The 16421-nt window shown below is 29.9% G+C and overlaps 1 protein-coding gene across 3 annotated transcripts in view; it reads left to right on the forward strand.

The window, feature by feature from the left end:
• Window positions 1-16421, forward strand: part of LOC145295982 (E3 ubiquitin-protein ligase RNF123-like) — a 911347-nt gene that overhangs the window by 810651 nt on the left and 84275 nt on the right. For all 3 annotated transcript variants that reach the window (XM_080141948.1, XM_080141929.1, XM_080141938.1), the window contains one exon: window positions 1576-1724. In XM_080141948.1, the coding sequence (XP_079998074.1) occupies window positions 1576-1724 (149 nt within the window). The remainder of the gene's footprint in view (window positions 1-1575; window positions 1725-16421) is intronic.

Here is a 16421-nt window from a genome sequence, read left to right on the forward strand (position 1 = left end):
TTCGCGTTACGGGTTTGAGCCTACCTGCCTACTATTACTTTTTTTTTAACCACACCCAAACTGCCTACTGTTGTTTTGATTCCCCCTCCCTGCTACTACAACTTTTCCTTTATTTCTCCCCAGGGTTCCTTACTAAACAACCTACACACACATGGGCAATGCCGTGTTCTCCCGCTAATTTATAAAAAGCAAAATGAGTGTGTGTGTTTGTATGTCTGCCAAAAATTTTGGCGCATGCAACGAATCCTCACGAGATCAGTATTGTTTTGAAGCTTGATCCTTCCGACGACAAATATAAAAAAATTGGCCCAAAACATTAATTCCTTCACCCTCAACTTGCCCGTTTTTTTACAAGGATGGGTCATTTTTTGTTAGCATTTAATTTCTACACTCTTGACTTCCACTTACGCCATGGACGCATCAGACATTATGGGTTTTTTTTTCTCCTTCGCATTATGGGTTCAAGTCTGACTACTACCACTTTGTTTTTTGTATTTTTTGACACTTTTCTCCACCCAAACTGCTTACTGTTGTTTTGATTTCCCCCACCCCCACCCCGCTACTACCAATTTTTTAAATTTCTCCCTGAGGTTCCTTACTACACCACCTTCAGACATCTGCAAAATGTGTGCATGTGTGTTTGTATGTCTTGCAAAAACTTCCAACAGATACGTCGGAACATGACAAAATCGGTATTATTTTAAAGCTTGGTATCTCATACCACAAATATTGAAAAATAATTTCTTCACCTGGGCAGTTTTCTACAATAATTCTTTCACCTGGGCAGTTTTATACCATGGGGGGGGGTCACTGTTTTGTCGACATGTTCACAAGTCATTTCCATTAGATTGACTACCCTTAATTCCAATGCTTGCAACTTCCTGTTTCATGATGGTTGCATCAGCTAAGAGGTTAATTTTTTTTTCACCTTCTTTTCCCTCTTCGTGTTACGGGGTTAAGCCTGCTTGCCTGCCTACTACCACTATTTTTTTTAACATCTCTTTCCATCCGGGCTGCCTACTGTTGTTTTAATTCTCCTCACACCTCTCCACACACCCCGCTACTTCCACTTTTTTTTTTTTTTACGCCTCTCTCCACTCTTACTACACCACCTCTTCACACCTGGGAAATGCCGAGTACCCCAGCTAGTCTTAAATAAAATATGTGTTTACCTAGTTCTCGTTTTATCCATTTAATATTACAGCCATCCTGACCGACAAACCTTATAATGTAACTGATACTATATTGGCTTTCCCATAATTTTTTACTTGACAAAAATTTTTTCATTTTAGTATAGGGTGTTGCTTTCAATTGCAGAAAGACAACTACACAAAGTTTTATTTATCATGACTTATCTCTTACTTCAAGTCATCTCTACATGTGCATATTGTTGTTGCTGTTAAAGAATTTGCTCTAGGCTGGGAACCCATGATAGTTTCAATTCGTCTGTTTCCGTAAGCCACACAAATCTTGTTTATGAATTTTCCCCTGATGCTAAAGTTCCTTCCTTTGAAGTTACATCTTATTTGAATATTTTAAACTTTTTTTTTTTTTTTTTGCTTTCTCCACCCACAGTGGCAATCGAGTTAGTCAAGTTCTTATCTCTGAACCAGTTTTCCAAATGAACTCTTTGAAATTCCTGTTGGGTCAGCAAGAACCAATAGATGGAGCATCTGCAGCTGACACATCGTCTTCAATAAAAAAAGTGTTCACCCTCACAGAAGGTAATTTCATCATTTTTTAAATCACAAGAAGAAACACAACATTCCGTTCAGTTAAGTGCCTGTGAAGATATCTACCTTGATAGCTATCTCTCTCTCTCTCTTTCTCTCTCTCTCTTTCTCTCTCTCTCTCTCTCTCTATATATATATATATATATATATATAGAGAGAGAGAGAGATAGCTATCAAGGTAGATAACTTCACAGGCACTTAACTGTCAAATGACTCGGGGGTGGGGATAGGGGATAGTGCATTACATCATCATAATCTAACCATTAGCACATCTTAAATTAATCTATATATATATATATATATATATATATATATATATATATATATATATGCAAAAGAGAGATGGGGGAAGTAATTTGCTTTTTGCTTGGATCTCAGCAACAAGCTGGAAGAAGATATTTTCCCCACTTTACACTTAGGAAATCTGCTGCAAAATTCAGTGCTGCCAGATGTAATATATGGAAGAAGAAAATTTGGAGCAATGTAAAAAAACCTAAACAAATGCAACATACTCTTTCTTTTAATTTTATGCAAGAATATAATTTAATGCCTTTTTTTTTTTTTGAGAAACACAAGATAGCATAGATGTATTCATTATGTTAAAAAACTGATATTTTGACAGTAGACGATTCTGAAATGTATTCATTACGTTTAAAAACGGATATTTTGACAGGAGACGATTCTGAAATGTATTCATTACGTTTAAAAACTGATATTTTGAGAGGAGACGATTCTGAAATGTATTCATTACGTTTAAAAACTGATATTTTGACAGGAGACGATTCTGAAATGTATTCATTACGTTTAAACACTGATATTTTGACAGTAGACGATTCTGAAATGTATTCATTACGTTTAAAAACTGATATTTTGACAGTAGACGATTCTGAAATGTATTCATTACGTTTAAAAACTGATATTTTGAGAGGAGACGATTCTGAAATGTATTCATTACGTTTAAAAACTGATATTTTGAGAGGAGACGATTCTGAAATGTATTCATTACGTTTAAAAACTGATATTTTGAGAGGAGACGATTCTGAAATGTATTCATTACGTTTAAAAACTGATATTTAGACAGGAGACAATTCTGAAATGTATTCATTGCGTTTAAAAACTGATATTTTGATAGTAGAGGATTATGAAATGTAATCCTTACGTAAAAAACTGATATTTTGACAGGAGACGATTCTGAAATGTATTCATTACATTTAAAAACTGTTATTTTGAAAGGAGACGATTCTGAAATGTATTCATTACGTTTAAAAACTGATATTTTACAGGAGACGATTGTGAAATGTATTCATTACGTTTAAAAACTGATATTTTTACAGAGGACGATTCTGAAATGTATTCATTACGTTTAAAAACATATTTTTACAGGAGACGATTCTGAAATGTATTCATTTCGTTTAAAAACTGATATTTTGACAGGAGACAATTCTGAAACGTATTCATTATGTTTAAAAACTGATATTTTTTCAGGACACGATTCTGAAATATATTCATTCGTTTAAAAACTGATATTTTGACAGGAGACGATTCTGAAATGTATTCATTACGTTTAAAACTGATATTTTGACAGGAGACGATTCCGAAATATATTCATTACGTTTAGAAACTGATATTTTGACAGGAGACGATTCTGAAATGTATTCAACGTTTAAAAACTGATATTTTTACAGGAGCCGATTCTGAAATGTATTCATTACGTTTAAAAACTGATATTGTGACAGGAGCGATTCTGAAATGTATTCATTTCGTTTAAAAACGGATATTTTGACAGGAGACGATTCTGAAATGTATTCATTACGTTTAAAAACTGATATTTTGAGAGGAGACGATTCTGAAATGTATTCATTACGTTTAAAAACTGATATTTTGAGAGGAGACGATTCTGAAATGTATTCATTACGTTTAAAAACTGATATTTAGACAGGAGACAATTCGTAAATGTATTCATTGCGTTTAAAAACTGTTATTTTGAAAGGAGACGATTCTGAAATGTATTCATTACGTTTAAAAACTGATATTTTACAGGAGACGATTGTGAAATGTATTCATTACGTTTAAAAACTGATATTTTTACAGAGGACGATTCTGAAATGTATTCATTACGTTTAAAAACATATTTTTACAGGAGACGATTCTGAAATGTATTCATTTCGTTTAAAAACTGATATTTTGACAGGAGACAATTCTGAAACGTATTCATTATGTTTAAAAACTGATATTTTTTCAGGACACGATTCTGAAATATATTCATTCGTTTAAAAACTGATATTTTGACAGGAGACGATTCTGAAATGTATTCATTACGTTTAAAACTGATATTTTGACAGGAGACGATTCCGAAATATATTCATTACGTTTAAAAACTGATATTTTGACAGGAGACGATTCTGAAATGTATTCAACGTTTAAAAACTGATATTTTTACAGGAGACGATTCTGAAATGTATTCATTCCGTTAAAAACTGATATTTTGACAGGAGACGATTCTGAAATGTATTCATTACGTTTAAAAACTGATATTTTGACAGGAGACGATTCTGAAATGTATTCATTACGTTTAAAAACTGATATTTTTACAGGAGACGATTCTGAAATATATTTATTACGTTTTAAAACTGATATTGTGACAGAAGACGATTCTGAAATGTATTCATTACGTTTAAAAACTGATATTTTGAGATGAGACGATTATGAAATGTATTCATTACGTTTAAAAGCTGATTTTTTGACAGGAGACGATTCTGAAATGTATTCATTACGTTTAAAAACTGATATTTTTACAGGAGACGATACTGAAATGTATTCGTTACGTTTTAAAACTGATATTTTGACAGGAGACGATTCTGAAATGTATTTATTACGTTTAAAAACTGATATTTTGACAGGAGACGATTCTGAAATGTATTTATTACGATTAAAAACATATTTTTACAGGAGACGATTCTGAAATGTATTCATTATGTTAAACACGGATATTTTGACAGGAGACGATTCTGAAATTTATTCATTACGTTTAAAAACTGATATTTTTACATGAGACGAGTCTGAAATGTATTTATTACGTTTAAAAACTGATATTTTGAGAGGAGACGATTCTGAAATGTATTCATTACGTTTTAAAACTGATATTTTGAAAGGAGACGATTCTGAAATGTATTCATTTCGTTTAAAAACTGATATTTTGACAGGAGACGATTCTGAAATGTATTCATTACGTTTAAAAACTGATATTTTTTCAGAAGACGATTCTGAAATGTATTCATTACGTTTAGAAACTGATATTTTGACAGGAGACGATTCTGAAATGTATTCATTACGTTTAAAAACTGATATTTTGAAAGGAGACGATTCTGAAATGTATTCATTACGTTTAAACACATATTTTTACAGGAGACAATTCTGAAATGTATTCATTATGTTAAAAACTGATATTTTGACAGGAGACGATTCTGAAATGTATTCATTACGTGTAAAAACTGATATTTTTAGAGGAGACGATTCTTAAATGTATTCATTACGTTTAGAAACTGATATTCTGACAGGAGACGATTCTGAAATGTATTCATTACGTTTAAAAACTGATATTGTGACAGGAGCGATTCTGAAATGTATTCATTTCGTTTAAAAACGGATATTTTGACAGGAGACGATTCTGCAATGTATTCATTACGTTTAAAAACTGACATTTTGACAGGAGACGATTGTGAAATGTATTCATTACGTTTAAAAACTGATATTTTGAAAGGAGACGACTCTGAAATGTATTCATTACGTTTAAAAACTGTTATTTTGACAGGAGACGATTCTGAAATGTATTCATTACGTTAAAAACTGATATTTTGACAGGAGACGATTCTGAAATGTATTCATTACGTTTAAAAACTGATATTTTGACAGGAGACGATTCTGAAATGTATTCATTACGTTTAAAAACTGATATTTTTACAGGAGACGATTCTGAAATATATTCATTACGTTTTAAAACTGATATTGTGACAGAAGACGATTCTGAAATGTATTCATTACGTTTAAAAACTGATATTTTGAGATGAGACGATTATGAAATGTATTCATTACGTTTAAAAGCTGATTTTTTGACAGGAGACGATTCTGAAATGTATTCATTACGTTTAAAAACTGATATTTTTACAGGAGACGATACTGAAATGTATTCGTTACGTTTTAAAACTGATATTTTGACAGGAGACGATTCTGAAATGTAATAATTAGGTTTAGAAACTGATATTTTGACAGGAGACAATTCGTAAATGTATCTATTACGTTTAAAAACTGATATTGTGACAGGAGACGATTCTGAAATGTATTTATTACGTTTAAAAACTGATATTTTGACAGGAGACGATTCTGAAATGTATTTATTACGTTTAAAAACTGATATTTTGACAGGAGACGATTCTGAAATGTATTTATTACGTTTAAAAACTGATATTTTGACAGGAGACGATTCTGAAATGTATTTATTACGATTAAAAACATATTTTTACAGGAGACGATTCTGAAATGTATTTATTATGTTAAACACGGATATTTTGACAGGAGACGATTCTGAAATTTATTCATTACGTTTAAAAACTGATATTTTTACATGAGACGAGTCTGAAATGTATTTATTACGTTTAAAAACTGATATTTTACAGGAGACGATTCTGAAATGTATTCATTACGTTTTAAAACTGATATTTTGAAAGGAGACGATTCTGAAATGTATTCATTTCGTTTAAAAACTGATATTTTGACAGGAGACGATTCTGAAATGTATTCATTACGTTTAAAAACTGATATTTTTTCAGAAGACGATTCTGAAATGTATTCATTACGTTTAGAAACTGATATTTTGACAGGAGACGATTCTGAAATGTATTCATTACGTTTAAACACTGATATTTTGACAGTAGACGATTCTGAAATGTATTCATTACGTTTAAAAACTGATATTTTGACAGTAGACGATTCTGAAATGTATTCATTACGTTTAAAAACTGATATTTTGAGAGGAGACGATTCTGAAATGTATTCATTACGTTTAAAAACTGATATTTTGAGAGGAGACGATTCTGAAATGTATTCATTACGTTTAAAAACTGATATTTTGAGAGGAGACGATTCTGAAATGTATTCATTACGTTTAAAAACTGATATTTAGACAGGAGACAATTCTGAAATGTATTCATTGCGTTTAAAAACTGATATTTTGATAGTAGAGGATTATGAAATGTAATCCTTACGTAAAAAACTGATATTTTGACAGGAGACGATTCTGAAATGTATTCATTACGTTTAAAAACTGATATTTTACAGGAGACGATTGTTAAATGTATTCATTACGTTTAAAAACTGATATTTTTACAGAGGACGATTCTGAAATGTATTCATTACGTTTAAAAACATATTTTTACAGGAGACGATTCTGAAATGTATTCATTTCGTTTAAAAACTGATATTTTGACAGGAGACAATTCTGAAACGTATTCATTATGTTTAAAAACTGATATTTTTTCAGGACACGATTCTGAAATATATTCATTCGTTTAAAAACTGATATTTTGACAGGAGACGATTCTGAAATGTATTCATTACGTTTAAAACTGATATTTTGACAGGAGACGATTCCGAAATATATTCATTACGTTTAGAAACTGATATTTTGACAGGAGACGATTCTGAAATGTATTCAACGTTTAAAAACTGATATTTTTACAGGAGACGATTCTGAAATGTATTCATTACGTTTAAAAACTGATATTGTGACAGGAGCGATTCTGAAATGTATTCATTTCGTTTAAAAACGGATATTTTGACAGGAGACGATTCTGAAATGTATTCATTACGTTTAAAAACTGATATTTTGAGAGGAGACGATTCTGAAATGTATTCATTACGTTTAAAAACTGATATTTTGAGAGGAGACGATTCTGAAATGTATTCATTACGTTTAAAAACTGATATTTAGACAGGAGACAATTCTGAAATGTATTCATTGCGTTTAAAAACTGATATTTTGATAGTAGACGATTATGAAATGTAATCCTTACGTAAAAAACTGATATTTTGACAGGACACGATTCTGAAATGTATTCATTACATTTAAAAACTGTTATTTTGAAAGGAGACGATTCTGAAATGTATTCATTACGTTTAAAAACTGATATTTTACAGGAGACGATTGTGAAATGTATTCATTACGTTTAAAAACTGATATTTTTACAGAGGACGATTCTGAAATGTATTCATTACGTTTAAAAACATATTTTTACAGGAGACGATTCTGAAATGTATTCATTTCGTTTAAAAACTGATATTTTGACAGGAGACAATTCTGAAACGTATTCATTATGTTTAAAAACTGATATTTTTTCAGGACACGATTCTGAAATATATTCATTCGTTTAAAAACTGATATTTTGACAGGAGACGATTCTGAAATGTATTCATTACGTTTAAAACTGATATTTTGACAGGAGACGATTCCGAAATATATTCATTACGTTTAAAAACTGATATTTTGACAGGAGACGATTCTGAAATGTATTCAACGTTTAAAAACTGATATTTTTACAGGAGACGATTCTGAAATGTATTCATTACGTTTAAAAACTGATATTGTGACAGGAGCGATTCTGAAATGTATTCATTTCGTTTAAAAACGGATATTTTGACAGGAGACGATTCTTAAATGTATTCATTACGTTTAAAAACTGACATTTTGACAGGAGACGATTCTGAAATGTATTCATTACGTTTAAAAACTGATATTTTGAAAGGAGACGACTCTGAAATGTATTCATTACGTTTAAAAACTGTTATTTTGACAGGAGACGATTCTGAAATGTATTCATTACGTTAAAAACTGATATTTTGACAGGAGACGATTCTGAAATGTATTCATTACGTTTAAAAACTGATATTTTTACAGGAGACGATTGTGAAATGTATTCATTACGTTTAAAAACTGATATTTTGACAGGAGACGATTCTGAAATATATTCATTACGTTTTAAAACTGATATTGTGACAGAAGACGATTCTGAAATGTATTCATTACGTTTAAAAACTGATATTTTGAGATGAGACGATTATGAAATGTATTCATTACGTTTAAAAGCTGATTTTTTGACAGGAGACGATTCTGAAATGTATTCATTACGTTTAAAAACTGATATTTTTACAGGAGACGATACTGAAATGTATTCGTTACGTTTTAAAACTGATATTTTGACAGGAGACGATTCTGAAATGTAATAATTAGGTTTAGAAACTGATATTTTGACAGGAGACAATTCGTAAATGTATCTATTACGTTTAAAAACTGATATTGTGACAGGAGACGATTCTGAAATGTATTTATTACGTTTAAAAACTGATATTTTGACAGGAGACGATTCTGAAATGTATTCATTACGTTTAAAAACTGATATTTTGACAGGAGACGATTCTGAAATGTATTTATTACGATTAAAAACATATTTTTACAGGAGACGATTCTGAAATGTATTCATTATGTTAAACACGGATATTTTGACAGGAGACGATTCTGAAATTTATTCATTACGTTTAAAAACTGATATTTTTACATGAGACGAGTCTGAAATGTATTTATTACGTTTAAAAACTGATATTTTGAGAGGAGACGATTCTGAAATGTATTCATTACGTTTTAAAACTGATATTTTGAAAGGAGACGATTCTGAAATGTATTCATTTCGTTTAAAAACTGATATTTTGACAGGAGACGATTCTGAAATGTATTCATTACGTTTAAAAACTGATATTTTTTCAGAAGACGATTCTGAAATGTATTCATTACGTTTAGAAACTGATATTTTGACAGGAGACGATTCTGAAATGTATTCATTACGTTTAAAAACTGATATTTTGAAAGGAGACGATTCTGAAATGTATTCATTACGTTTAAACACATATTTTTACAGGAGACAATTTTGAAATGTATTCATTATGTTAAAAACTGATATTTTGACAGGAGACGATTCTGAAATGTATTCATTACGTGTAAAAACTGATATTTTTAGAGGAGACGATTCTTAAATGTATTCATTACGTTTAGAAACTGATATTTTGACAGGAGACGATTCTGAAATGTATTCATTACGTTTAGAAACTGATATTTTGACAGGAGACGATTGTGAAATGTATTCATTACGTTTAAAAACTGATATTTTGACAGGAACCGATTGTGAAATGTATTCATTACGTTTTAAAACTGATATTTTAAAAGGAAACGATTCTGAAATGTATTCATTACGTTTAAAAACTGGTGGTTTGACAGGAGACGATTCTGAAATGTATTCATTACGTTTAAAAACTGATATTTTGACAGGAGACGATTCTGAAATGTATTCATGACGTTGAAAAACTGATATTTTTACAGGAGACGACTCTTAAATGTATTCATTACGTTTAAAAACTGATATTTTGACAGGAGACGATTCTGAAATGTATTCATTACGTTTAAAAACTGATATTTTGACAGGAGACGATTCTGAAATGTATTCATTACGTTTAAAAGCTGATATTTTGATAGGAGACGATTGTGAAATGTATTCATTACGTTTAAAAACTGATATTTTGACAGGAGACGATTCTGAAATGTATTCATTACGTTTAGAAACTGATATTATATAGGACACGATTCTGAAATGTATTTATTACGTTAAAAAATGATATTTTTACAGGAGACGATTCTGAAATGTATTCATTACGTTTAATAACTTATATTTTTACAGGAGACGATTCTGAAATGTATTCATTACGTTTAAATACTGATATTTTGACAGGAGACGATTCTGCAATGTATTCATTATGTTAAAAGCTGATACTTTGAGAGGAGACGATTCTGAAATGTATTCATTACGTTTAAAAACTGATATTTTGACAGGAGACGATTCTGACATGTATTCATTACGTTTAAAAACTGATATTTTTACAGGAGACGATTCTGAAATGTATTCATTACGTTTAAAAACTGATATTTTTACAGGAGACGAGTCTGAAATGTATTTTTTACGTTTTAAAACTGATATTTTGACAGGAGACGATTCCGAAATGTATTCATTACGTTATAAAACTGATATTTTTACAGGAGACGATTCTGAAATGTATTCATTACGTGTAAAAACTGATATTTTTAGAGGAGACGATTCTTAAATGTATTCATTACGTTTAGAAACTGATATTTTGACAGGAGACGATTCTGAAATGTATTCATTACGTTTAGAAACTGATATTTTGACAGGAGACGATTGTGAAATGTATTCATTACGTTTAAAAACTGATATTTTGACAGGAACCGATTGTGAAATGTATTCATTACGTTTTAAAACTGATATTTTAAAAGGAAACGATTCTGAAATGTATTCATTACGTTTAAAAACTGGTGGTTTGACAGGAGACGATTCTGAAATGTATTCATTACGTTTAAAAACTGATATTTTGACAGGAGACGATTCTGAAATGTATTCATGACGTTGAAAAACTGATATTTTTACAGGAGACGACTCTTAAATGTATTCATTACGTTTAAAAACTGATATTTTGACAGGAGACGATTCTGAAATGTATTCATTACGTTTAAAAACTGATATTTTGACAGGAGACGACTCTGAAATGTATTCATTACGTTTAAAAACTGTTATTCTTACAGGAGACGATTCTGAAATGTATTCATTACGTTTAAAAGCTGATATTTTGATAGGAGACGATTGTGAAATGTATTCATTACGTTTAAAAACTGATATTTTGACAGGAGACGATTCTGAAATGTATTCATTACGTTTAGAAACTGATATTATATAGGACACGATTCTGAAATGTATTTATTACGTTAAAAAATGATATTTTTACAAGAGACGATTCTGAAATGTATTCATTACGTTTAATAACTTATATTTTTACAGGAGACGATTCTGAAATGTATTCATTACGTTTAAATACTGATATTTTGACAGGAGACGATTCTGCAATGTATTCATTATGTTAAAAGCTGATACTTTGAGAGGAGACGATTCTGAAATGTATTCATTACGTTTAAAAACTGATATTTTGACAGGAGACGATTCTGACATGTATTCATTACGTTTAAAAACTGATATTTTTACAGGAGACGATTCTGAAATGTATTCATTACGTTTAAAAACTGATATTTTTACAGGAGACGAGTCTGAAATGTATTTTTTACATTTTAAAACTGATATTTTGACAGGAGACGATTCCGAAATGTATTCATTACGTTATAAAAATGATATTTTTACAGGAGACGATTCTGAAATGTATTCATTACGTTTAAAAACTGTTATTTTTATAGGAGACGATTCTGAAATGTATTCATTACGTTTAAAAACTGATATTTTGATAGGAGACGATTCTGAAATGTATTCATTACGTTTAAAAACTGTTATTTTGACAGGAGACGATTCTTAAAAGTATTCATTACGTTTAGAAACTGATATTTTGACAGGAGACGATTCCGAAATATATTCATTACGTTTAGAAACTGATATTTTGACAGGAGACGATTCTGAAATGTATTCAACGTTTAAAAACTGATATTTTGACAGGAGACGATTCTGAAATGTATTCATGACGTTTAAAAACTGATATTGTGACAGGAGACGATTCTGAAATGTATTCATTTCGTTTAAAAACGGATATTTTGAAAGGAGACGATTCTGAAATGTATTCATTACGTTTAGAAACTGATATTTTGACAGGAGACGATTCTGAAATGTATTCATTACGTTTAGAAACTGATATTTTATAGGAGACGATTCTGAAATGTATTCTTTACGTTAAAAAATGATATTTTGACAGGAGACGATTCTGAAATGTATTCATTACGTTTAATAACTGATATTTTTACAGGAGACGATTGTGAAATGTATTCATTACGTTTAAATACTGATATTTTGACAGGAGACGATTCTGCAATGTATTCATTACGTTTAATAACTGATATTTTTACAGGAGACGATTCTGAAATGTATTCATTACGTTTAAATACTGATATTTTGACAGGAGACGATTCTGAAATGTATTCATTACGTTTAGAAACTGATATTTTGACAGGAGACGATTCTGAAATGTATTCATTACGTTTAAATACTGATATTTTGACAGGAGACGATTCTGAAATGTATTCATTACATTTAAAAACTGATATTTTGACAGGAGACGATTCTGAAATGTATTCATTACGTTTAATAACTGATATTTTTACAGGAGACGATTGTGAAATGTATTCATTACGTTTAAATACTGATATTTTGACAGGAGACGATTCTGCAATGTATTCATTATGTTAAAAGCTGATATTTTGAGAGGAGACGATTCTGAAATGTATTCATTACATTTAAAAACTGATATTTTGACAGGAGACGATTCTGAAATGTATTCATTACGTTTAAAAACTGATATTGTGACAGGAGACGATTCTGAAATGTATTCATTACGTTTCAATACTGATATTTTGACAGGAGACGATTCTGAAATGTATTCATTACGTTTTAAAACGGATATTTGGAAAGTAAACGATTCTGAAATGTATTCATTACGTTTAAAAACTTATATTTCGATAGGAGACGATTCTGAAATGTATTCATTACGTTTAAAAACTGATATTTTGACAGGAGACGATTCTGAAATGTATTCATTACGTTTTAAAACTGATATTTTGAAAGAAGACGATTCTGAAATGTATTCATTACGTGTAGAAACAGATATTTTTACAGGAGACGATTCTGAAATGTATTCATTACGTTTAGAAACTGATATTTTATAGGAGACGATTCTGAAATGTATTCATTACGTTAAAAACTGATATTTTGACAGGAGACGATTCTGAAATGTATTCATTACGTTTAAATACTGATATTTTGACAGGAGACGATTCTGCAATGTATTCATTATGTTAAAAGCTGATATTTTGAGAGGAGACGATTCTGAAATGTATTCATTACGTTCAAACACTGATATTTTGACAGGAGACGATTCTAAAATGTATTCATTACGTTTAAAAACTGATATTTTGACAGGAGACGATTCTGAAATGTATTCATTACGTTTTAAAACTGATATTTTGACAGGAGATTATTCTGAAATGTATTCATTACGTTTAAAAACTGATATTGTGACAGGAGACGATTCTGAAATGTATTCATTACGTTTCAATACTGATATTTTGACAGGAGACGATTCTGAAATGTATTCATTACGTTTTAAAACGGATATTTGGAAAGTAAACGATTCTGAAATGTATTCATTACGTTTAAAAACTTATATTTCGATAGGAGACGATTCTGAAATGTATTCATTACGTTTAAAAACTGATATTTTGACAGGAGACGATTCTGAAATGTATTCATTACGTTTTAAAACTGATATTTTGAAAGAAGACGATTCTGAAATGTATTCATTACGTGTAGAAACAGATATTTTTACAGGAGACGATTCTGAAATGTATTCATTACGTTTAGAAACTGATATTTTATAGGAGACGATTCTGAAATGTATTCATTACGTTAAAAACTGATATTTTGACAGGAGACGATTCTGAAATGTATTCATTACGTTTAAATACTGATATTTTGACAGGAGACGATTCTGCAATGTATTCATTATGTTAAAAGCTGATATTTTGAGAGGAGACGATTCTGAAATGTATTCATTACGTTTAAAAACTGATATTTTGACAGGAGACGATTCTAAAATGTATTCATTACGTTTAAAAACTGATATTTTGACAGGAGACGATTCTGAAATGTATTCATTACGTTTTAAAACTGATATTTTGACAGGAGATTATTCTGAAATGTATTCATTACGTTTAAAAACTGATATTTTGACAGGAGACGATTCAGAAATGTATTCATTACGTTTAAAAACTGTTATTTTTATAGGAGACGATTCTGAAATGTATTCATTACGTTTAAAAACTGATATTTTGACAGACAACGATTGTGAAATGTATTCATTACGTTTAAAAACTGATATTTTGACAGGAGACTATTCTGAAATGTATTCATTACGTTTAAGAACTGATATTTTGACAGGAGACGATTCTGAAATGTATTCATTACGTTTAAAAACTGATATTTTTACAGGAGACGATTCTGAAATGTATTCATTACGTTTAAATACTGATATTTTGACAGGAGACGATTCTGAAATGTATTGCTTACGTTTTAAAACTGAAATTTGGAAAGGAGACGATTCGTAAATGTATTCATTACGTTTAGAAACTGATATTTTGATAGGAGACGATTCTGAAATGTATTCATTTGGTTTAAAAACTGATATTTTGACAGGAGACGATTCTGAAATGTATTCATTACGTTTAAAAACTGATATTGTGACAGGATACGATTGAAAAATGTATTCATTACGTTGACAAACTGATATTTTTACAGGAGACGATTCTGAAATGTATTCATTATGTTTAAAAACTGATATTTTGACAGGAAACGATTGTAAAATGTATTTATTACGTTTGAAAACTGATATTTTGACAGGAGACGATTCTGAAATGTATTCATTACGTTTAAAAACTGATATTTTGACAGGAGACGATTCTGAAATGTATTCATTACGTTTAAAAACAAATATTTTGATAGAAGACGATTCTGAAATGTATTCATTACGTTTAGAAACTGATATTTTTACAGGAGACGATTCTGAAATGTATTCATTATGTTAAAAACTGATATTTTCACAGGAGACGATTCTGAAATGTATTCATTACGTTTAAAAACTAATATCTTGACAGGAGACAATTCTGAAATGTATTCATTACGTTTAAAAACTGATATTTTTAAAGGAGACGATTCAAAAATGTATCCATTACGTTTAATAACTGATATTTTGACAGGAGACGATTCGTAAATGTATTCATTACGTTTAAAAACTGATATTTTGACAGGAGACGATTCTGAAATGTATTCATTACGTTTAAAAACTGATGTTTTACAGGAGACGATTCTGAAATGTATTCATTACGTTTAAGAACTGATAATTTGACAGCAGACGATTCTGAAATGTATTCATTACGTTTAATAACTGATATTTTTATAGGAAACGATTCTGAAATGTATTCATTACGTTTAAATACTGATATTTTGACAGGAGACGATTCTGAAATGTATTCATTACGTTTAAAACTGATATTTTGAGAGGAGACGATTCTGAAATGTATACATAACACTTAAAAACTGTTATTTTTACAGGAGAGGATTCTGAAATGTATTCATTACGTTTAGAAACTGATATTTTGAGACGATTCTGAAATGTATTCATTACGTTTAAAAACTGATATTTTGACAGGAGACGATTCTGAAATGTATTCATTACGTTTAACAGCTGATATTTTTACAGGAGATGATTATGAAATATATTCATTACGTTTAAAAACTGATATTTTGACAGGAGACGATTCTGAAATGTATTCATTACGTTTAAAAACGGACATTTTGACAGGAGACGATTCTGAAATGTATTTATTATGTTTAGAAATTGATGTTTTGACAGAAGACGATTCTTAAATGTATTCATTACGTTTAAAAACTGATATTTTTGACAGGAGACGATTCTGAAATATATTCATTACGTTTAGAAACTGATATTTTGACAGGAGACGATTCTGAAATG

Source organism: Euprymna scolopes, chromosome 2 (genome assembly GCF_053919585.1).
Source record: "Euprymna scolopes isolate OS-2025 chromosome 2, ASM5391958v1, whole genome shotgun sequence".
In the NCBI taxonomy this organism is placed as follows: domain Eukaryota; kingdom Metazoa; phylum Mollusca; class Cephalopoda; order Sepiida; family Sepiolidae; genus Euprymna; species Euprymna scolopes.